At 41.9% G+C, this 25,360-nt stretch overlaps 1 protein-coding gene across 1 annotated transcript in view; it reads left to right on the plus strand.

Moving 5' to 3' along the window:
- The window catches only part of LOC111864389 (discoidin domain-containing receptor 2), a gene marked incomplete in the record, with an annotated part of 500,235 nt that overhangs the window by 370,264 nt on the left and 104,611 nt on the right, over positions 1–25,360 (plus strand). The window contains 1 exon segment of the mRNA XM_033751417.1: positions 20,204–20,351. Within this exon segment, the coding sequence (XP_033607308.1) occupies positions 20,204–20,351 (148 nt within the window).

The raw sequence follows: 25,360 nt of genomic DNA on the forward strand, positions 1-25,360 counted from the left end.
GAGAGACTCTAGTAAAACCACTGAAGACCTCAGTCACGATAGTCCCTGTCTCAGTCGGCATTCGAACCAAGCACCTGCTGGATAGAAGTCTGAGTGTGTTTCCTCGACACAGCCTGTTTGGTGGAAACTGAAGAGTACTTCTTTCTGAGATGTGACGCCGTGTAGCTTGGTGGAAGTTTATTAGCACACTTCTGTCAGTCTGCTCTCTTTCAGAAAGATTTCTGAGTGGCTGGTGCAGTGTTTCACAGTTCCGTTATGCATATGGCAAAGCTAGTTATATTTCTGAAATTGGTGCCACACCCCGCGGGGTTTTGAAGTGTACCACCTCCCAGTTGATATCGGGAGGACTTGCAAGTGTTCCTTCCCTGAGAAATTTTTGAAGAACAAATATGTTTATTGAGCCATTTGAGCATTAAGAACGTTACTTTTAAGTGTGAATCTACGTGTTGGAGCAGTATCAGTAGTAAAATACGTATATTAGCAGATCGCGCGCCTTTGTTCCGCGGCGCACTTTGGGACACGATGAGGATATAACCGGAAGTTCGCGCGCACACAACTTTTTTCTCATTACAAGAAATGGCGGAACAGAGTGAGAAGCATAGTCATACTCATTTGGATTTTATTTTATTTGCCTCACGTTTGTAATGTGCAGTCGTTAGAAAAGAACGAAACTGAGAAAGTTTATTGAAAGGAAAGGAAAATTCATATCGCCTGAGGAGAAAAATAGAAAATTAACGCAACTGTAAATACAAATATCAGAAAACAGTGCTGTCCAGTAAGTGACAGTTTACTGAATGAGATGTTCCAAAGAATGAATATTGACAGTAAGAACTTCAACATGGCCGCTGTGCGAAATAAGTTACGTATAACGGTAACCAATTGTTTATTGTAATTTGATATATGAAATTTATATTACTTTTTTTTTTTTTTGTAAATTCATGTACAAAAGAAACTGAATGACTTTACTGAAACATAAGCGCTACAAACTCTATTCACTGGATAAACCTACTCTGCAAGTAAATGGCTGTGTAGGCGGGTTTCAAAAAAAAAAAGGACGCATATATATATATATTTTTTTTGGAAACCCGTCTACACAGCCGTTTACTTGCAGAGTAGGTTTATCCAGTGAATAGAGTTTGTAGCGCTAATGTTTCAGTAAAGTCATTCAGTTTCTTTTGTACATGAATTTACAAAAAAAAAAAANGCAGGAGCGTATATAACACAGAAATGGTTGAAAATATTGACCACAAACGAGGGAAGTATTTCTGCGTTACGTAATTAACCGAAAGTATTTTTATTGCTAGTGGGGTGGGAATAAGTCGTTTGTACTGCGGCCACTTCTGGCGTATTGTACCAGCTCCAGATGATAGGTGAGGGTGATTGTGGAGCAATTGGTGGAATGAAAATTGGCAGGGGAAAACGAAGTACTCGGAAAAAACCTGCCCCAGTGCCACTTTGTCCACCACAAATCCCACTGACAAGACCCCCGGGATCGAACCCGGGCCGCCGCGGTGGGAAGCCATCGACTAACCACTTGAGCTATGGCGCGGCCGTTGGGAGCTGTTAAACTGAATATGATTTGAATTCATAAAAACTAAGGACTTGCCACTGCAATGCTTTTTTTATTATTATTTTTCCTTGGCACTACAGCCCCAGTGGGCCTAGGCCTACCTCCATGAACTTCTCCGTTCACTTCGGTTTTTCTAATCTTATACATTCGGTAAGAGTCCTTGGGCGGGTGATCAGCTCGTCGCAAGGCCTCTTCCTGTACACAAACACAGAGAAACGCACACACAAACTAAACATCCATGCCCTGTTTGGGATTCGAACCCACGATCCCGGCTTGCGAGCGAGCAAAGACAGCACATGCCTTAGACCGCTCGGCTACCGTGACCGGCGCCACTGCAATGCTAGGACGTGATAATTTCTTTTCTCGGACAGAAGAATTCACTTGTTTCCTCAACAGTCACAATGTAATGGAAACAGCTTTATACTTTAATAAGCTCCAATTTTATAGCCAAGAAATGTTATATTGGGAAAGTAGATGAATACTGGTTGCCTATTCTTTACAGATGCTCAGTGTCTTATTCCACCCTTCTGCGTCAAAATTAAATCTTACATATTCCTTATCTTCGTCTTCTCTAATTACGTTTTATTGTTTTATTCATCTCCTCCACTACAAAAGGAACCGTCTGCATATGGATCTGCTGCTTGAGTCTTCGAGATTATAGGCAACGGACCATATTTCCTTGTCAGACTTAGAGTCTAATGGAAACTGATGATGTCATGCAGAATTTACTGGCCAACCTTGCAATCCACTTGCAATCCACTTCTCTCTCTACACTTCGCTGAATGAAGCTTTAGTCGCAATTGCAGACATTGCAGAGGTTGTGTAAGCGCTCCTTGTGGGCTCTTGCGGACTCTTAAATGTAAAGTTTTAACTTTCTAACCGTGTTCCTTCGTCTCTCTCGTCTTCCGCGATTAGCCTTTTCCACATTTAGACCCAGAATTAATTAGAATGTAATTAATTTTTTGACATGCTTTGGGAGGTCTTGGATGGAATGAAATTTGTATGAATTGTATAAGCATCCAGCATAAAAGTACGGGGCGTTTGCATTGCGGTAACCGTCTGAATTAATAAGGCGGAAACTTTTTCCTTCTTGTGGGTTATTTTGCGATATTGTCGCTATGGCCTGTTAGACCAGACTTGGGAGGATTATGCGATAGTTTAGAAAGTTTGGGATCTCCAATCAGATACAGATTGAATGGTGCAGGTTTTTACTTAGTCTACAATGCTTTCAACGCTTAAGATTCTTGAAACATTTGTTTCTTTGTTATTCAACGACGCTCTCAGTGTCGAGACTGTGTAGTGATTGCTGTAACAAATGTCTTGACTTATTCTTTATGCACTCATGTACTTAACGTACAATATGTGGTCCGTTAAAAAAGTTTAGAACTTTTGAAATAGCGCGCCAATTCGACGACTTAGCAATGTCGGGTAAGTTGTGCTGCCTAGTGGCGTGCTTCCTAATTATCATACTTTTTGCCGTGTCATCCTGCTGTGATTAGTCATCGCCCTAGAGCTATTTGTTCACGTGCGTGTAGAATGTGTCTTGCGATATTCGAGATGTCTGATATTCATGAGCATAAAAGTTATATTGGCGGTTTTCCTTTGACATCGAGGGTGTTGTGCATCATGAATTCTTACGTCAGGGACAGACAGTGAATCGCTGGTGTCATCTCGAAGTCCTGAAACGTCTAAGGGAAAGCGTCAACAGGAAAGGACCTCAGTTACGGAGAAATAACTCCTGGTTCCTCCATTATGACAATGTGCCAGCTCATGCATCGCTACTGATCCATGATTTCAGTTTGGGAAATAAGAAAGAGTCTGCCGGAGCGAGGTCAGGCGAGCAGGGTGGCTGAGGAAGCACAGTTGTGTTCGTGTTGGAGAAAGTGAATAACTGGGTTTGGAATTCGGCTTAAGGCCTCCTTAACGCAAAAATTATTTATTTAATAAGTATTCGTAAGACATTTTAAAAGACCTTATTGAAAGCATGAGCATAATATTAGGCCTGTAGTTAATCTACAGCGTTGCCGAAATGTAACACCACAGTTTTATATAAACGTACACTTTTCGAATTTTACAGGGCATATATCTTTTTAAATGATAATTACTTAATTTGATGTCCCATTTCACCACGGCATGGCACGTCCACAGGTCGCGGGTTGAGGAAGTGGTTCTCATGATAGGGAGGGTAACTGCGAATATACTATATAATAACCAGTAGCATACAGCCAGTAAAGAATTGGTCCCCCAGCTGGGATGGGGGGTGGGGGGGTNACATATACACGGTGTCAAATCCCAGAAGACTGCTTTCTCCATAGTCACCGCCGTGAAAGCCTCAAATCTTACAAGAAATGGCAAATCTGCATCAGATATGGCACGTAGAATATATCTTAAACAGATTCAGAGGGTATTGACTGGACTCATCTGGCTCAGGATAGAGACCAAAGGGGGGCACTTGTGAACAGGGTAATGAATCTTCCGGTTCCATAAAATTCTAAGAATTTGATTGTATGGCTTATCAACTGTTAGCTTATCAAGGACTTCGCGTCATGGAATTATTGGTTTGTTAATAAGCTAGCTTTATGTTAATTTGTGCATCATTTGTAACTTTCAGAACACGTAATTTATACGACATAATATAAACATGAGATTAATAATAGAAATTTAACGGCAGTGTCATTTTGTTTAAGTCCATTAGTTGCTAAGTAATTATGCGACTATTATCACTCGTGTCCCACTCGTAACATTGTAGTGTTGGTATTGCTTACGAGAACTCTGACATTAAAACCTTGGTCAGCGTCGCGTGAGCATACTAAACACGATCACGAATAGATACATAAATACAATTACTCAAGTCAGTAAATAAATTCCAACTGGCTCGCAATCTCTTATTACTTAGTTTTCATTTATAATGCGGATGAAAATTGAATTCCTTTATGGATAGCATTTTAAAAGCCTTTCGGAACATTACTTAATATCTGACGTACGCAGTATATTCTCTGCATATAAAGACTTCTCATATTTTCGTGTCACTTCATCATGAACTTAAATGTAAATATCACTAAAGGATCTGTCTGTACTGGGAACGAAGTACGATAGAAATCTACAGAGAGTAAACTGGAGTCCTTTAGCACACACACAGCAGTACAGCCTTGACCTAATTACGTTTCAAATTGAATGATTTTTGTCGTATTTGTAAGAATCAATGTTGAGAAATGTGTCTGGAGTTTGCCCAACACAAAGCATTTTTCATCTAGTTTGCATAAGGACCTGACGTTTCTGTTTTCTATCGTGTGCCGAATAGAGAACGACATTTACTAACGCATGAAGTACCTTCGCCTGCTCGAACACTGGGTTTGTGGTTTATAAACCCAATCAAGGCATGATTGATTGTCTGCGTTTATTTTGTGTTCGTGTTGTCCTGTGTAGGTACCGGCCTTGCGACAGGCTGATCCCCGTTCAAGGAGTGCAACAGACTGTCTAGGATTAAGAAACTCAAGTGAAACGAAGTGTTTCACGGATACCATATTTTCCAGTTGGGAGAAACAGGAATATAGATAGATAGATAGATAGATAGATAGATAGATAGATAGATAGATAGATAGATAGATAGATAGATAGATAGATAGATAGATAGATAGATAGATACGTGTAGTAGGCACTGGCCTTTAAGAGGTCAGTTATTTCAGATTACAGTCTTCTGTGTTGTGACACCGTCTAGTCTTATTAATGGAGTACAGCGTTCCTCCGAGACTACACTGTTTATTTAATTACCTTAAATACCGACAAAAACTTCAGTTATCATGCAGTTACGTGTATGAATTGGGTTATAGACGGGGTTTGGATTTGTGGACAGATTTATTGGACACTTTAACACACAGCTCGTTACTGCATTTCACAAATCACTATTTAAGTCAAGGTCTTCACTGTGTTGCCTGGTAGCGGCTTCCAACGGTGTAGTGTCCTCGGCTTCCGTGTCCAAAGGCCCCTGTCCTCGCTGGCTGACACCTTTCATTTGCATGTCCCGAGCTGAACTCTCTGGCAGCCAACTGCGGAACTAGCTCACAAAGCACAATACACGGACCGTATAGAAATCACCTATCCTAGTAGTTCTTCCATCGTTGCGTCACGAAGCTATAGCACGGACCGCGTAGAGAACACCACTTCTTATTATTGTAGCCTCCTGTTTCCGTAGAATTGATGCGTTCCCGTCTATTGGCGGAGCCGTTATCTAGCAACGGCTCTATATACCACAACGTAATTACCTCTCCAAATTCAAACGCTCTGTTCGGGTCAGATCTCATAACAGTCTTGAACGATCTCTCAGCTGTGGCAGTGGTCACTGGATAACAGAGGAGGCTTTAACTTCTGTGGTGCGTGGTCCTGTAGCCACTTTCCGTTGAAACCTTGTTTTCTTTTTACAGCCGAAATGAAATGGGAGCAAGAGAAATTGCGACACATTGTGACAAGTCTATCTGGCGGCGTTTCAATTCGCTGCCGTTGTGATAGGTGTCACTAGTGCTCAGGGCCTGTAATCTCGGCTCCCTCTTCCTGCTACAGTGGACGTCCGCGATAAACTTTTTTTGTTGGTGATGCCAGACATGAATATCCAAACTGTCACCGCACGTGGAACTTGTACATGCAAAGTGGCATTTACTACACCTGCCTCTTTGAACCCCTACAGGCACAATGCATCAGGAAGAGGCCTTCTGTTTCTCTGCTTTCCCTGCTCATTTCTCTTATTTTACGTTTTCACTTGCAACTTATCGTCTTTTATATTTTACTCCCGTTCTTCATTCTCCTCCGTTGCCTTTTCCATGTCCTCTCCGTCACCGTCTTGCTTTTCCCCTTCTCCTTATTCTTCTTTTCTCCTGTTCCCTTATCCTTCCCTTCTCCGTCTCCTATATCCTTTTCTCTCATTCTCTTCCTACTCCTCCAATTTCTATTGCTCATTCGCTCCTCCTTTTCTCCACATTCTCCCCTTCCTTCGACTTCCCTTCTGTTTTCATCTTCTCTTTGTCTTCTTGACTTCTCCTATTCTTTCTTCTTCTCTTTCTCCTTTATTCTCCTCCTAGAATACATTTCCTCTTCTCCTCTTCCTTTCTCATTGTCCTACCCCACCCAATTTCTGACTTCAGTATATTAATGAGCTTTGCGCAGGGGCCGGGCTAGCTAACTCGGTATAGCGATCGGGGTTCGATTCCCGGTAGGGCCAAAGTTTTTCTCTTTTCCATAGCATCCAGGCCGGCTCTGGGGCCCACCCAGCCACTTGTTCGATGGGCACCGGGGGCTCTTTCCCCGGTGATAAAGCGGTAGGAGCTTGAAGCTCATCACTTATTTTCATCTAGTGCCAAGGTCAAAAGTGGTGGGTCTCTACCTCCACTCCCCTATATGACTTCATAGCATAGTGCGTAAGCAGTTAAGCACAGGGAACGCCCTTTCCTCTGTCTCTCTCTTTTTTTGCATTACACTTAGTGCAATTGTTCGCATGTCGATACAGTGGCGAGAACAATAGTTCGTACCACTGCTCATTTTAGCCTGTTTTCCTTTCGTGAGGGGAGAAAACAGGTTTATGAGACCTCTGTGTCGCTAGTGTATATATAGTTTGTCTCCAATTAAAACTTTTTTAACTTGCTGAATGGTTTTCAGGGAGCTTGACATCAATATTATGACACTCCAACGTTACAATTTTCATTTCCATAGATGCGTAACAACATGGACTCCCGAACGGCTGATTGACGTATACCACACTGGGCTGAAGGGGAAGTCCCGAGCGCTGTCATCCCCACCACCCGCGGGCCACCTTTCCGCTGCCTCAGTATAGCACTCAGCGTGTAGGTGACAGCCCCGTGTTTAGTTGATATATTTGGGTTCATGTTTGCGGTACCAACACTTGATGCTGCTGTTTTTGGAGTCTGCTCACGTCCCTTAGGGGGGCTTCAGCGTGTGCCCCACATTTCGCTGCCGGTGTAAGTAGACACATATCAGTGCCATGGGTCCTCAGCGTGATATATAGATCACCGCAACATATCTATTGCGTCAAGTTGTGTCTTATTTTTAGTGCAATATTTTAGGATGCAAATATTCTTTGGGGACAAGTAAGGATTTCTTTCTTATCCATTTCTCTGGTTTAATGGTTCATTTCGTGCCCCTGGCATGATTGCAGTCTGTATAGATGCACTAATACATCATTAAAGACCAACGAACGGTACAGTGTAAGGGATTTAAGAGACGACACGTGTTCCAACGATTAGCACTAACATTTGTTGCAGCTGTTATTATGCACGCTTTGAATATGGCGTCCAACAGAGAACTTTACGAATCTGACTTCAAAATCTGAGCTCCCTAATGATTACTGTATACACTTAAAAAGCTAAGCTATCCCTGTAACAGGCCGTGAGGGCCCATAGGGTTGTGAGACGTCGAGACTCTCACATTATCTAGACAATCGCTCACAGATGGTGCTCAGGTTGTCAGCCTTACACGCCGCCGCCTTTTACCCCCCCCACCCCCCCAAAAAATATTCCTGGTACTCATTTCTGTTAGGGGCTGAGTCGACCTCAGGGCCATAGTGCGGCTGGAAGGATTAGGTCAATTAAAAAGTCCATCTCATCGAGACTCGAACCCGCAACCTTCCGGCTTGTAGCATAGTGCCTCAACCAACTACGCTACCGCGTGCCCCACTGTATACGGTCAGGAGTGTGAAATGGGCTATGTTGGTAAAGAATGCCATATCCAATACAGTCATGCACGCAAATAAAAAAAAATCGATATACTCGTATATGTATATAAACTCATTAGCTGAACCATTTTAAATGAAGAAAAACTCCGCGGCCTGTAGACCGCAGGCGAACTATACCGACCGAGCACAGCCACTTTCGGCGAAGTTAGTGCCAACTTTAGCGGATAGACGGTGTCGCATGGTCAGCGCAACAGATCCCCACGGCCGTGAATCTAATTTTTTTTAGACCGGAGCCGCTATTTCCTTGAAGTATCTCCTCAATTGTCATCACGAGGCTGAGTGGACCGCGTTCCAGACCCACTACTACTCAGAAAATCTGATAGCACCGGGAATTGAACCCGGACCATAGATCTGTAGTCGGAAACTCTGACCACTAGACCACAGAGGCGGTCACCATTTTCAGTGTGCTTAAGAAAAATCGTCATTGGCTGCAAACTTTCTGTAATTTTCCGAATTCCCGTTGCGTTTGTCGGTATAACGACCCAGTATATTTTTTACCATACTTTCCGTATTTTTAAAAAAAGTGATCGCCTTGCTGTCTGTGTGTCTGCCCAGCGCCTGAAAGCTAGAATATAGGAGCCAGATATACACGTTTGTGTGTCTGTATGTGTATCCTCCGGTCGTTGCTAGACAACGGTTCGGTAAACACATTCCCGCAGCAACTAATACGCACGTAACAATAGAAGAATTGTTGAGCATGTCGCTTTATATGTGGTCCTTGTATCAAAGGAAAGTAGGCGATTAGTTCTTCCTAGAACTTCTTGTTAATATATTCGGGAGGTATGACTTTGTAAAGCCAGTACATCACAGTACTTATTTGAACTGGTCTAAGCGCGCAGAAGAGTAAAGTTTTAGGCAGTGTGGAATTAGCCATATTGTGAAATTAACGGTTTCTACACTATCCCTACATTTCCCTGGATATATTGAGGAAAACTATGAAATACCTCATGGTTGTTGGCGTCCGGGCCGAGATTCGAACTGGCTACCTCCCGAATGCAAGTCAGAGGCTTTACCGATTGGTATAACGCAGCCCCTGTGTATGCCTCTTAGCAGAGAGAAGTACACTATTCAGTCAAGTTGGAGTCTATATAGCTCTCTCTCGGAAGGTAACCTGCTCCTAGCATCATTTCAAGTTACTCAGTGTCTGTAATAAGCATTGCCATCATTAACTGTACTTAACAAGTAGCTTGGTTTGACAAGACTTGTCGCTCGGTTGTCAGTGGTAATACCACAACATTGAATATATATATATATATATATATATACATGAACTTGATATTCTGGTAGCATTAATTTGTGGCGATACGTGGCTGGTGAGCTAGCGTGTTTACATATGCCATGAAATAAAGTTACTCTAATGGGATGTCCCGTAAGAAGAGAAAACATACATCACCCGGTTAAGATTTCATGTTTTAAATACGAAATAATATTTCTTCTTCTTCTGCCTTGAAGGATTAGGCTTTCTTGCATGTTCTCAATCAGAATTGGTTAATTCTGAGATTGTGAATCTTATAGTCAGTCGGTAGGTCTCCTTGGACGGAGGATCAGCCATGTCGCAAGGCCGCTACCTACATAGGAAAACACAAACAGACTAGAAGCACACAGCCATCCATGCCTCTACTCACGATACCAGTGGTTGAGCAGAGAAAACATTTAATGTAAAATAGTATTTCAGTTCATACAAAATACTTTACACTTGTACTTGTACTTTACACCATGATTTATCAGACTGTGAGTCACGATTCCCCCTAGGCTCGTAGGATAATCTGAGGATTTCACCTAGTTTTGAAGAAATATTTTGAATTATAGTTATATCCACGCACAGCTTTGCTAAATCAGAACGGTTTTATAGACGTGCATTCTGAAAATATGGGTGCAGGCGACGAAACATTTCGCTAACTTTGTTATAACTGTACAGAAACATTTTGTAGCTTGATGTAGGTATACTGTGAGAGGGGTGGTTCCTGCTGGGGCATGCAGCAGTGTGCAGAGCTGTACATTTCGCTGAGTGTCAGGGATGGGGTCGAATAAATTTGGGTATTCTCACAACCGTATGGACCATCACGGCCTGTTATAGGGATAGCTTTACCTTTACCATTTTTGGGGGGCGGGGGCGTCGGGATTTTATAAATTCTGAGAACCCCCGCTGATTGATTAGTACAAACATTTTTTTTTTTCATTTTGATTTGGATCACGTACACACATACGTGTACACATATACATATGTACATACTTCATATGATGAGATTTTTTCTTCAAAAATTTAAGGGACATTTGACTAGGGTTCTATCTTCTGGGATATAACGCCGTGTAGTCTGCTCTCCTTGCCACATATTTTTAGGCTGGTTTGTGCTTGGCTTATTTTTCGACCATAAAGATGGAGGCGACATGTCCCTCCTGAAACGTCGGTTGTCTTTCAGCGTTATATCCAAGGAGATAGAACTCTTCCTAACCACGCTGTGAGACCTCGTATCCTACATTTCATTAGAGTAGTTCCCTAAAGACAATTAAACAAGTCCAGACTTTTGTTGATAGTAAAATAGCTAGTTGCCGCTTCTTCCCAAACTTTGTTGTCGACTTTTGTGTTTGTCCTTAAGTTCTTTGTGCTACCAGATGAGGGTTTATGCTGCAGACAATGGGCCGATGAGTGGTTTTGGATATTGGCTCTCACTGACGTCATAAGCCTCAGATAACCTTTTCGGTAAAAGGCTTTTCCTGCTCTGACCGTATTTCGCAATAGAAGCGCGGTCACACGACACGGATAAACGACGTGCTGCAGGGGGTCAATTAGGCGTCGAGGCTGCCTTATTGCACTGAAAGCGTTACGGTGTGAACCGATCGCTGCTGTTGACAGTCTTAAGTTTCTGTGACATTTCACAGACAATGAAAGTTCTTCGGAAGTAAGGTATAGCTTAGGCCGCGCCATAGCTCAAGCAGTTAGTCGCTGGCTTCCCACCGCGGCGGCCAGGGTTCGATACCGGGTCTGGTCAAGTGGGATTTGTGGTGGACAAAGTGGCGCTGGGGCAGGTTTTCTCCGATACTTCGGTTTCCTCTGCCAATCTTCATTCCACCAATTGTTCCACAATCACCCTCATCTATCATCTGGGGCTGGTACAATAGGCCAGAAGTGGCCGCAGTACAGGGGACCCCGCTAGCAATAAAAGAAAAAAGGTATAGCTTGACAGTTTGTGCCTGATATGACATATTTAGAGCAAAGTAATTGGGAACAGTTTAGTTCAGTCTCAACTCTTCTGTTTGATTTCGGAGATTTCTAGTTATTGATTGTGACATGTACACCCACTGCTAGGCAACGACCGCGAAACAAACAATTAGACAACGGCCATTACTAGACAACTAACCTACACGGTTGGCACCAGTCGATTAGGTGTTACCTGAAGACCGACACAGAGTCCAGTCTCCGAAACGCTGTGTTTTTAAATAAAGACAAAACGGCGTTACTAATATAGATAAATCAGGACGACGATTGAGTTCAGTTCTTTATTATTTATGTGCCGAGTTAACAGCCACAAGGCCAATTACAGACAGAGCACAGTATAGATAAAAGTAGTTACATAGTGGACAAACACAACATAAAGTCAAAGACTAATTGAAGGTAAGCACTGGAGGAAAACACATTAATGCGTAGAAGGAAACAAACAAAATAGTAATAATAGTAATAATAATTTCATTAACACAAATCTAAATTGCTATTGAGAACTGAGAAAGGTAAAGTATAAATATTTAGAAATAATTATGATAGTAATTAAGTTCAATTCTAGTTTATGTTCGTGCAAATTATAACAATAACAATTATGTCCAGAAATATAATATTTGTATTAATGTACCATCGTCACAAACTTTTAGATCTTATTTACTGAGTTCATCACATTGCTATTGACTTATATTTATTGATATACTGATATATTATATACTGACGACGCTGTCAGTAGGTGGACTATATAGCTTCTAATGGTAGGATGATTGATGGTTGCCGAATTGGAAAGGATTAGGAAGGATGCTGTCCGCAATTCGCCTAGAATGACAAGAACCCTCAGTATAGCAAATGGCCCTGCTGAAATTCGAACTGAGCAGCTTCCGAATGCGAGTCTAGAGAGGTACCGCCATGCTAACCCGTTCGGTCAGTTCATTGACATATGACATCAATTCAGAGAAATTAATATTGAATCTTTTATGAGTTGCTTACATTGGGTTTCGAAGAAATGATCGAAATTCTTAAGAAGTTTTTCCATTTACGATATTGCTATGTGGGCAGGATCCATCATCTTCTGGATGTACCCAGAGTTCCTGGCGTGACTACTGCCTTGTTGCGGAGGCGAGGTTTGCGCGTCCCAGTGACACGGAGAGCTATGCTGGCGGGAGTGTAACTTCATGGTAGGTCCACTGATACCAGACATGTGAAAGATAGTGGCCAGACAGAGTGTAGTCCCTGGTCTTTCAGGTTGGGAGGTTGGGCGTAGGGCTGGCGACCACACCCCTGAAAAAATTATTGTTACGAAACCGTGGTGGAGGCCAAGACCCACACAATAGGGTTGCAGCGCCAAAAAAAAAAAAGCACTGTTTAGAAGAATCTGGGAAAAGAGATCGCTATTTGTTTGTATTATCTAGCCCAACGTTCGTCCTTCTCTTCGCCCATGTTAATGTTCACAGTTGTCCTCTGTCACAATGCAGTACCAGCTCCCATCACACTGCACTGTCGGTCTGTAGCTTCGGAGCCTCCGTTTTGACTTTGAACTTCGCTGTTTTCAGATAAACTTTGTCTCGTATTTTAGAGAGTNAACTTTTCCTCATCTTTACGTTGCGCAGGTCTAACAGAGACAATCCGAAGTTGCTTTATCGTGATTTATGCAAGGAACTTTGGTTCGACATCGCTTGTAGGAAAGCCCGAAACTGGTCACGATCCTGAGTCAGTTCCAACTTCACAACGTATCACCTTTAAAATTGTCTTGGCCGGATATAGAATTCTGCACTAGACTTTATATAGTAACTGCTTTACGTTCAGAACTCCATTATTTGTTATCCTCCGTGGACTTGTTGCGAATTGTTAATTGATGAATCCTGAAGGGGGTTCAGTCCACAGAGTTCTGTGATGCGAAGCACAACATTTTGACAATTACATACCAACGGCTAATGAATCATGCACGTGAATATGTTTGTGAATAAATTGACTGTAGGGCGAAACTGCATCTAAATAAGATTTTCGGTTCATGAATCAAGGAAAGTTAATCATAATCACCGTTACAGAGATGAGTTTATTAATATTGTTTAGAGATGAAATCTCCATTTCTTCTGAGAACAGAACTAGTTTCACAGATACGGTGTCATAACATTGTATTTCAGCATCCTGTTGCATTGAAGGAACACTTAGTCTTCTTCTGTCTGTAATGTAACATGTGAATATGGATTTAGATGACACTAATTAACATCTAATTCACTAAAATGTTGGTTAAAATGTGTTGCCTGAAGATTGCCCTGTGTGGTCGAAACATGTAGCGCATACGCATAGAATGATATTTTAAACATTTTAACGAACATTTTAGTGAATTAACTGTCGTTTAGTGTCCTCTAAATCTATACTGATACTGTTTCAGTATAGACGGAAGAAGACAACATGTGATACCGTGTCATAAAGCGTTTAGGTATGTGTACGTCCCATTTCTTACACACGCACGCGTCCGCGCCCACGGCCACGCGTTAGTTTATTTCTAAGGACGACCCTGAAGCGATTTCTGACGTTGCGAATTGTGGATTCTGAAGGAGGTTATGAATACTGAGTGACAAGGAGGTAAGACGAAGAGGTTGTAACCTCTCAACTTCGCCTGTCCCTACACCTGTCGAAATAATATTTCTTGTTTAAAATTATTTAAAATATTACTAAAACTCCGATATGTTAATCAGTATGCAACTCTATATTGCTAACTGAATGGGGCAGAGGCCTTGAGAATGTTGTAGTCGTTCATATGGTCAAGAAATTTCATGCTTTGGGGAATATTGAGTTCCATTACCTTCGTTAACGGACCTCAGAATGAGGTCTTTGTTGCAGTAGAAGCTGTTAAGCATGCTGCCTGCTTGGCTTACTCATCGACCTTGAAGATGGAAGCGATATGTTGTTCCGAAACGTCGGGCTATATCCCAAGTATATGGCGATACATATTAGGAAACCATACTGCTCATAATATATGTTCTTTAAGAATTCAAGCCTTATTTCTTCTGCAGACTGAAAAGACGTTCCCTTAAATTTCTTATTAACTTTTTATATATTTTTTAAAAGTTTGTTTTTAATCATGTTACGTCATTTCGAGCTGGCATTGAGCCCCCTTTACGTTGATTGACACATCCCATTACTTCCTACACAAAGCCCATTTTAATGCGATGGTTAATGCCGATAAAATTGTGAACAGTTCGGAGCGGTATGCAGGGCAGAGCTCGAAGCAAACAGTCATTCCACCGTGTCCCCTTTATTGAGGCTGTTCGGTCTGTTGTCCGCTCTGTATTTTGCTATCGCGATGTTACGCCCTTTGCTAATTACCGTGTGCATCAGAACAACAGCATCCAATGGCGTGTTTCACTAGAGGGCCTAATTTGAATTCCATACGAAATTAATATATTTCCCAATAAATACGTGATAGATATACTTAAACGCAGTAGACGTATAACTGTCTTATTGGATTTGACGCAGTATAATCTGGTAGAAATTTACAGGCATTTCGGAGGAAGGCACATTTTCGGGGTTGAAAAGTGAGACCGACAAGTACCAAGCAACAGGCTTGCTTCATGTTGGTTTCTAGTCTTGCGTGTTCCGAAACGTCATTGAACTACCGAACTACATGACGTCACATCCAATATCGTTCGTTTTTCATCTCGCCTTGTCACTGAAATGGCTTCATATGCGTTTATAACCCTAATTCAATTATGAATCTCTTTTAAAAATGAGTGATACGCTTGTCTGTGGCCAGATATGGGAACTGCAGACTTTTCATAACACCGCGTGCGATCAGCGTGTCGGACTGCTGATATTATAATCGCAGAAAAATTATTATCTCAAATCCATGAATCGGTTGAGTGCTCATGTTTGCTCACTGTTCATAACAATCGCCACAAAACGTCAGCGCAGAATTAACAGGAAAGCTAAGCAGTTTTTGAAACACCAAACAAACAAAAGAACTCCGTGGTCTATATTCCGTAAGCGAACTATACCGACCGAGCGACTGCCGCTTCTCGGCGAAGTTAGTGCCAGCTCTTGCGGATAGAGAGTGTCACGCGGTCAGCGCAAAGGATCCCCACGGCCGTTAATCTCGGTTTTCTAGATCGGAACCGCTATTTTCTTGAAGTAGCTCCTCAATTATCCTCACGAGGCTGAGTGGACCCTGTTCCAACTTCTCAGAAAATCCGGTAGCGCCGGGAATCGAATCCGGAGGACACATGGAACACAGTACAGCTACAGAACTAATATCCGAAACGAATACGCACGGACAAAAATAATTGATATGGACGAGGAAAATGGCGTTTAAATCAGTTGGAGACGCATGATAACAAGATTTCCGAGCTTAGTATGTGAAGAAGAAGAAGAAGAAGATTTTATTATTCTTTCATCTGTGGTTAGATCTCCCAGACCGTGTCTTTCTTCAAGGTTTTCCGAGCAATATTGTTGATGAATTTCTCATATCAATATTATCTAGATGTAAGACATAGTTACGGTGTTATTAATATGAATTTTAGTTTCGTGTTTTAAACATGTGCAGAAACAATGTGTACATCTCTTTTTATACGTCCGTTGGTCCTGAACAGCCGTTGTTCAGCAAGAATTAATGCCCACAATTGTAACATTTCCAAACGCAGTTCTTCTCTGGTCGTTTCTGTTATTTCCACAGCAAGTGGAATATAAACTGCTACTGTTGTGGCGTAGATTTGCTGCCTGCCAGATGAATAAGCAATTCTTCATAACTTCGTGTGGCATTACTGACTCTTTTCAGATCGTTGATTGAACTATATGTAGATGGACTAGGTCTACACCGAACGGCAGAATATTATTTCATGCATGTGATAAAATACGAGGATGTGAATGTTGGGTTAATTTCGGAGTAGAACCGTTGCAAATGCTGGGCCTCTTTATTATAGCTGAGGTTCATTATTTGATAATTTCTTGTTTATTTAATCGTTTTTCACTCTTTATGCAAAATAAATTGTGAAACTGTCTTCTTTCGCTTTTATACATCCTGGGAGGTTAATATTTTAAACAAAGCGGTTTGTACACGTTTCTTTAACATTAAAAAACATATGCATTTGTGGAGCCCCCGTGATTCTCTTAGAATAATTAGCAGTTATTTCCCTAAGCAGCATTAATCGGCTGGTCTTTGTAAAGGAGACTCGGTGACTCTTCCGTAAAACATTAATCGATTTATTAAGGATTATTTAGATTATTTAAGGCCCCAGGAATCAACGAAGAGTGGAAGATTCTTTATTGAATTTTGTAACATACGCGTAGTCTTGCCAGTTGAAGAAATGAATATATTTTAGCGTGTACATCCGTTGCAATGCAATGACCGCGAGATAGACGAACAAACAGCGGTGTTATGCAACACGTTTCTAGACAAGGGATCGGTAAGCACGTTCTTGCTGCAACGGTATAGTTATTATAGGAAACGGTGTTTTCTACTAGGTCCGTGCAAAGAGTTTATAAGGAGGACAATTGGGGCGACTCAGAGTTGAGTTCTGCAACGGAGGCTGAGAAGAGATAGTGCTATAGTTCGTTGACGGTTAAGTTGTGGAATATTCGCTGGAGAGTAACAACGTGAACATAGAAGCTGAAGAATCTCCATTGTATAGAGCTATTACCTAGCAACGACTAGTGAAGACAGTGGAGGCTGGAGAGGACTTAGTGTGTAGTGATTCGTAAAATGTGTAAATAAGCAATTGCGCTGTAATTACTTGTAATTCCGAGTGGTGTGTGTAAGTGGTTAATAAATCCATTCGCCAATCCGTACCCCGTCTATACCACAGACTCTACAGGTGGCGATTTGTAATTAAATAGTGATGATATGGAATGAAACGGCCATAACATATTCTAAGACACTGTCCAAATGTCCAAATGTATTCGTAGAAAAGGTAAAGTAAACCAGGTAATTATCTGACAAAATAGTCGATCTGCTGGCGAAGATTCGAAACGTCGATCTCCCGTATACAGACATACGAGTTGATAGCTAATCGCAACTTTCGTAAAGGACATGTAGAGGGACAGAAAACGTACAAGACGATTCAGTAATTATTCATTACGGGGTTGCAGTATGGCAAAGCCAAGGCTGGAGGCGTGTTTACAATTTACATTCATATTTCCCCCAGGATCTGAAACTTTTCTTGTGTTCGTGTTCGTGTAGCTTTCATTAGTAACTGAACTTCGATACAGTGTCACTGAAGCCTGTATCTCGCACAGCACAGTCAAGTCTTTTGTTCTAAGACTTTGCGCCTTTCTATGTGTAGCATATATTAATGTGGTTTAATGCACTTTTAAGTGAAAATCACCGTGACATGATGGGAAGGCAGTGTAAAATCTTACGCCAATATAGGTCACATCTTAAATTACTGAACTTAATTTCCATTTAATTCTATACAGCATTTAACATAAAAATTCCTTGAATTTTAAGTTATCATGGATGTGTATATGAAGATTACGGTCTTCTGGGTTGTAACAGCTTGGAGTTCGGGGGGATCCCAGCGTTTCAGAGGATCATATCGCCTCCATCTTCAGAGTCGAAGAATAGATGAAAGAAGAAACCAGCAGGTAAAGTCGACAAGCTGAAGAAAACGCAAGCTCCCTTGAAGCCTGAACCTTCTTTGGTTCTGTTACTGCTTTATTACAAGCAGACAGTGTCTGTTATTTTGCCGTTGCCTAGTACTGGATATAGTATTGAAAGTTACAGCCATATTCATCAGTGTTTCCCCCGAGTTTTCAAGAAAATACTTAAAACTGGCCACTTAAGGTTCAAGAGCCATCACCCCTCTTCTCGTCGAAGAGGACGTCCAGTTTCCAGACCCATAAACGGTGTTGGAATCAACAAAAATTTGATAATGGTACCCGACTGTACTCGATACCAGGAACGACTGTGCTGGCTAGGGCCAGCAGAAATTTACTCTACCAGGTACCTGGACATAGCCATCCCTCATTCCCGAGCGTCTGTGATTGTATCCTCCTGATTGGGAGGTCTCTGCAAGGATTATCCCTGAGAATACCGGGAGATATCCTTAGGTTCCTACCCCACAAAAATACTTGACAGATAAGTAACTCAGATAAACTAAACGAAGCCATGAAAGTGACATTTATTGGTATACTAAGGCCACGGAAAGAAGTCCCCTGGATTAATTCCCACCTACCCCTCCAGAACTTAGCCTTGAGCCGTTATGCTCCCCACTACAGCGTACTTCCCCATATTCCCCTCTACTCGTACTTTTATAGCCATTCGGTTCACATGAATTGTGGGAGTGATCACCTTGGCTAGCTTATTGCCTGCTTCGTGCTGGTTTCGTGCAGGTTATATGCTGCTCTCAAACGTTGTACTCTCTCCAAATTACACCGTGTTATAACACAGAAGACATTACTATATGTTACAATTTGTTTCGGTTGTTTTCATATTGATCCCTATCACATTAGAACAGTACCCACGACATACGAGATTGAAGCCTTACCGTGTCATTTTTCTCAAAAACAATTTTGAAATGCCGTAGAGGACGTGTAAATTTTATTTGTAACCTTAACTTTTCGATAGGCCCTGTGGTTCACGTTTATCAAAGCACAAGCAGCACAGAAAGCTACATTTGTGAGATATTAATTTAGTTTTACCAGAAATGAGATTTCACCACGAGATTTGAAGTTACTGACGATAATAATGATAATAGTAGTAATAATTGGTCGAGGCACTCTGCTACAAGCCGGAAGATCTTGAGTTCGATTCCTTATGGGGTTACTGGATTTTTCAATTGACCTAACCCTTCCAGCCGCATTATGGCCTTAGGGTCGACTCAGTTTCTTAGGAGAAATGAGTACCAAGAATCTTCCTGGGGCTACAAGTATGGCCGGCTCGTAAGGCTGACAACCTCAACCCCATCTGTGAGCCGATTGTTTAGAAAATGTGGGATTCTCGACGTCTGACAAACCCTTTGAGCCTCTATGGTCTATTACAGGGACAGTTTTACCTTTAATAATAATAATAATAATAATAATAATAATAATNTGAAACTGACCAGAAGATTGATGTTAAAGAAGTGATTGACGTTGTTATGTACGTGTTTCACTTGCGGCTAAGCCGCACGGAACGGTTCACTTATTACGTGAAAGCGAAGTTGAAATATTAATGATAATTTATGCAGCAATTTATGGACGCTCGCGGTCTTAAGGAGTAAGGCACAACACTCTGTATTCGTATTCAGGGAGTACTGGTTTCGAATCTACGCCAGAGCACTGACTATCCCGACTGTGCTTCTTACATAGGAGTCCCACCAATCATGTGCCGGAATAGAACCTCCACTATTCCACAACCGTTTCCTTCCAGATCCTTTCCAGATCTCCATAATCCTTCTTATAATTCGACTTTGTACAGTCTAATGTTTCCCGGGGGTAAAGCGGCCGGGGCTTGAAGCTGACTATTCATCTCAAACTAGTGACGAGATCAAGAATACGTGGATCTGTACATCCACTCCACCATACTTCTTCATGGCGTAGTGATTAATTAGTTAAGCACGGGTACGGCTGTACTTTTTACGGTCTAGATGTTGATATAAACCACTTCCTGTGGTCTGATAGGTGAGTCCCGACGTTTATGAGGGAAGTATTGATGTGTTCAGGCAGAAGACAGCTCACGAATGAATGTTTTTTGTCCCGACAGATGATCCCCGGCAACACTAACACGTACACCGTGGTGGAACAGCGCCTCGACCCGCCGGTGCTGGCCACGAAAGTGCGAGTCGTTCCCTACAGCGAACATGTGCGGACAGTCTGCATGAGAGTGGAGCTCGTGGGAAGTCGCTGGCAGGGTAAGTACCGCAGCCTCTTGTACATGTTCACGGTGACTGGGCTACGGCATGAGCGACCGAGGAGTCAGGGTTCGATTCCCGGTTGAGAAAGTAAATTATTTTCTCTTCTCCTAACGTGACCTCCCCTAGCGTAGTCAGTATAGCGACTGGAAGCCCTGGTAGGGTCAAAAATTTTCTCTTCACGTCATCCAGACCGACTCTGGGGTCCACTCAACCTCCTATTCAATTGGTACCGGGGACTCTTTCCCCGGGAGTAAAGCGACCGGGGCGTGAAGCTGGCCACTGACCTCCTGTTAGTGCCGAGGTCATGAAAACATGGATCTATACATCCACTCCTCCATACACCTTCATAACGTAGTGCTTAATTAGTTGAGCATAGTGACGATTTTACCTTTACCATAACCTGCAGTGCAGACCGACTATAGGGCCCACCCAGCCTCCTATACAACATGTACCCGGGGTAAAGCGGCACGGGCGTGAAGCTGACCACTCATCTCCATCAATTGACAAAGTTAAGTAAGGTGGATCTCGTGTGGAGGCGGTTCAGAATACCTCCACCGTAGCACTGGGAGTCGCAGAAGGCTACGAATAAGGAACCCGGTACCTGGGATTGTAACTAGGCCACCATGTTCCTGGGGATATAAATACGGGACCTAGCCCACCAGGTTGGGGGTTGGACGCAAGGATGACGGGCCTGCTCTGTAGAAAATTACTGTTGTGAAATCCAAAGAAGTGAATACCGGATGCAATCTGCAGAATTTTCTAAAGAAGGCTGTGGCTCAAAAAAGGCTGTTTTGCCAATGATGATCCCCCCTATGTCTCTTGGCATGGTGATCAATTAAATATGCCCAGGACAAACTTTAGGTATGTTCATGAAGTGTCTAATTATCTGAAATAGTGATTTAATATACTTTAATTATTTAATATACTTGAGTGTATGAGTGTAGTTGTTACCTGTATAATGTGTAGCTTGGCAGTTGTTGAAATCGAAAGTTCAGAAGAGCGTGCCGCTGGAGGGTATGTTGGTAAGGGCAAAATAATCGCTATTAGCGAAATTCATAAAATTTCTGTGTGTTTATCCGTGGTGTAAGTCACTCAACCACTGTTATAGTTAACTACTAAATTGTGACTTAATTGTATTCCCATTGTTTAGTGGTGAACTAGATAATGATTATTGTTATGCATTGTTACCAGCTAAAGAAAAGTGAGGTTAGGTATAATTTTGAAGAAGTTTGTTCTTTTTTAGCCAAATTTCTTTATTTCGAGAAGTATTGTTTCAAAATAAAGAAAGTAGGCAAAAAAAGGAATATAGGCTTATGCTATCTCTATGCTGTCTGTGTCTCTGTGTATCAGTGTGTCTGTGTATCCCCCCGCTATGAGCTTTTGACGGGCTGAACCAGACTTTATGAAACTTGGTAGCTGAGCCAATCTGGACGGCGTACTTCATAAATCCCTCCCATTAGTTTGAATATCTTTATGTATATCTCACCTATAGTTGCTAGGTAACGGCTCTGCAAAAACTTTACCGCGGAAACGAATTCACACTCAGCAATAGAAAAATTGTTGTCCCAGTAGTATCAAGGAAAGTTGGCGATTAGTTCTTTCCAGAACTTATTTTTTAAATGTAAGCCTTGTCGAAAATATTCAGTCTCATTATCGGAAACATATTATTATCCCATCAAGTTTATTAACTTTATACATTTTCAAGTTACTAAGGTCGAAAATTTTTATATTTATTTTTAAAAATTGTACCCGGATAATTAGGAGCCTGGATAGCGTAGTCGGTATAGCGACTGCCTACATGCTGGAAGACCGAGGAGGTCGGAGTTCGAGTCCCGGTAGGGTCAAGAATCTTCAATTCTCCATGTCGTCCAGACCGGCTTTGCGGTCCACCAAACCTCCTATACAATGGGTACCGGGGTCTCTTCCCCGGGGGTAAAGCGGCCGGGGTGTGAAGCTGACCACACCTCCAACTAGTGTCTAGGTCAAGAAAATGTAAATCTATACATCCACTCCCCCATACGCCTTCATGACGTATTGCTTAATTAGTTAAGCACAGGGACAATTTTTTACTCCAATATTTAAGCTGGCTTAGTAGTTCATATTGATATGAAAATGAATTACAAACACAAAATATAACAGAATAAGTACTTCATGGAAATTATTAAGTTTTTTATTAGTAATTATTTTAAAATGTTTACATAGCTTTTTTATACTTGAAAAGGGACACAAAATTTTCTTGTATCCTCATAATGAGACTTTTAGTACCACTGCTGCTAAATATCCCAGTCGTAATTATGAACCACCCAGAATTCGACTCACATAGATTTATGTCCAATATTCACCTCTCCTTTGTTAATATCCTCTCTGGGCCGAATTATATCTCTTCTATTCCTGTCCAACATCTGGAGTTCTTCCCACAACTAACCATGTTTCATTTCTTTGCACTTTCATTTTGATTTATCGTGTTCTATTTATGAATAGCCTTAAGAACCATTTCACGGATAAAGAAGCATTACTTTCAACATCTCTGTGTAAATAGTCTCTGTGTGATATGAACCTTTTTAAAATCCGGTGACTAAACATTTCCGTCTGTCAAGCCTTATTATCTTCAAATAAAAAAACATAGTTGGAAAAAAAAATATTAAAGTGTGGTACATGTTATGGTTGCTGACCTTGGGCTGCATAAACACCCAATGCAGTAACAACAGAAGAAAAATGTATCTAAAAGCATTTATGTTTAAACAGCTGCATGCTTGCCAGACAGATTTCTGTAGCTTTTAACGATGCCAAGCTTAGGAGTATGAGGAAGAAGGTGTTTTTGAAGGGTTTCAGAATACGTACCAATTGGGAGGGTGATGTGGCATAAGTAAGGAAGGTAATGGGTTCCGGTGTGATGAAAGTTAATCCGGGTTCATGAGATATTGAGACTTTCCCAAGTCCCTTGAAGTCGTAACCATCCAGAATCAAGTAGTTTGGGTAATTACGCAAGGTTGGAACTAGGACGGAAAGTAACAGATCTAGAGGAACCGTAGCAGCTCGTATTCGTGGTACCCTGAAGCTAACCCGCTTTCAGTCTATACAGTTCTGTGGAGATACCAACTATAATCCATAGTTTGCAGTTTAGTCTGCTCGAAAAGCTGAAACAGCAAATCTTGCCTATCGCGTCTCTCGCCCACAAACACAATCACAGGTTCTCCGCAGCACAGCCACCGCACTGTACAGCAGTTACTGTCCTTTGCTCTGATCTGACCTAGGAAATTGCAGTAAACGTTAAAATGGTTCAGCCTGACTGTATTGCTAAATTTGAGGTTTACTCAGCGGTAAATACGAGCATAAAGATTATTAAAAGGCAAAGCTATCCCTATAACAGGCCATGAAGGCGCATAGGGTTGTGAGACATCCAGACTTCCACATTTTTTAGACAATCGGCTCACAGTTGGAAGTGAGGTTGTCAGCCCTACGCGCCGTCCGCCCTTTACCCCCCAGGAAGATTCCTGGTACTCATTTCTGTTAAGAGGTTGAGTCGACCCCAGGGTTATAGTGCGGCTGGAAGGATTATGTCAATTGAAAAATCCAGTGGCCTCATCGGGAATCCAACCCATGAGCTTCCGGCTTGTAGCACAGTACTTCAACCAAAACTCATGGAACGTGACGCCTTGTAGCTTGACTAAGTTCTCCGACGTTTCGGAGGAACTTACTGCCTTTATCTTTATTCTGTAAAAGCAAGCAGTGTGTACTTCTTGCTGGTTACTTGCTTGGAGTGTTATTCCACCCTTAATATGGAAGCAGTACATTCCTCTGAAACGTCGGTGAACTTGTAGTGGTCATCCCGGGAGTGTTAGCTGTCTGGATAAGGAGCCAAGTACGTATATCTCAAAAGAAACGGCATTTGTCCAGCTTCGTACTGTATTTTCTCGGCTTCATGATGCGTTCCCCAGGGAGTGCGTTGGCCGTCTGCTGTGTCTGTATCATTTGACTCATAATGAAATACTAAAGGTCGCCCTCGCCTTCATCGGCATCGTGATGAATTTTGTTAAAGTTATTAAGGCCATTTCCTACGAATTTCAAGATGGACATTTTTTCTTTATCGTCGTATTAGTTATTCTAATCCCCAACGCCACTTCGGCAGATTGATTCTTGGTTAATTTGATGACGCTTTGCCAACTGCTTACATTATGTAGCGTGGAGTATTAGGGCCGAACCTATGAGAACAATTGTTGCCTCTTATGAGATGATGGTCTCTCCAAGATGGACAGTAAAATCACGAAAGGCCTCAGTAAGCACAATAGATCACTATAGGTCGCGGTGCAAGGGCCGAGAAGGCCCACCCCGTATTCATTCATTCATACATTCAAGTATAGTCGATCTCCAGGGATAGATTCGAACCCGTGACCACCTAAATATGAAGACTTAGGGCCAGCCACTGCATTGTAACATTCGGTTAAACAAAAAGGAAACTTATGTTCGGAAGACATCCCATAATCCCTTTTTGATTTTATACGCTATGTTTTCCCTAAAGAATATGTGTACATTCTCTGAATGCTGTTAGAAAAGCGAAACAAGGCGCTAAGCTGTGATCGACACGGTCAGTGTTGTTCTGTGTGGAAGTGTCCGTACTGCTTTAGTAAACTGAGTAAAATTACTGCGGCCTTTATACTTAGTGGGGGTTCCCGTGGGCTATTTCACTACTTTTTTTCCGCATCGATACTAAATAGCGCCTGATCGAAGAATGGCAGATGCATTTTAAAGGATTTGGAAGGGAAGGTCGTGGACTACCAGAGATCCTGTGCCTGCATTTGCCTGGAAATACCTCAGTCAGGTGACCAGTGATCCTGCCGAAATCGAACCGAGCTACCATCAAGCACAAGTTAAGATTGTTACCCCTAGAGAAATCTGTTCGGTTCATTTGATTTGTGTTGATAAGGGCCATGAAAATTGTAACATAAAAAACTGTAGCTTTGCCTGTGATTCTGTATGGGTGTGAAACTTGGACTCTGACAATAAGG

This window comes from Cryptotermes secundus, unplaced genomic scaffold, assembly GCF_002891405.2.
Source record: "Cryptotermes secundus unplaced genomic scaffold, Csec_1.0 scaffold399, whole genome shotgun sequence".
Lineage (NCBI taxonomy): Eukaryota > Metazoa > Arthropoda > Insecta > Blattodea > Kalotermitidae > Cryptotermes > Cryptotermes secundus.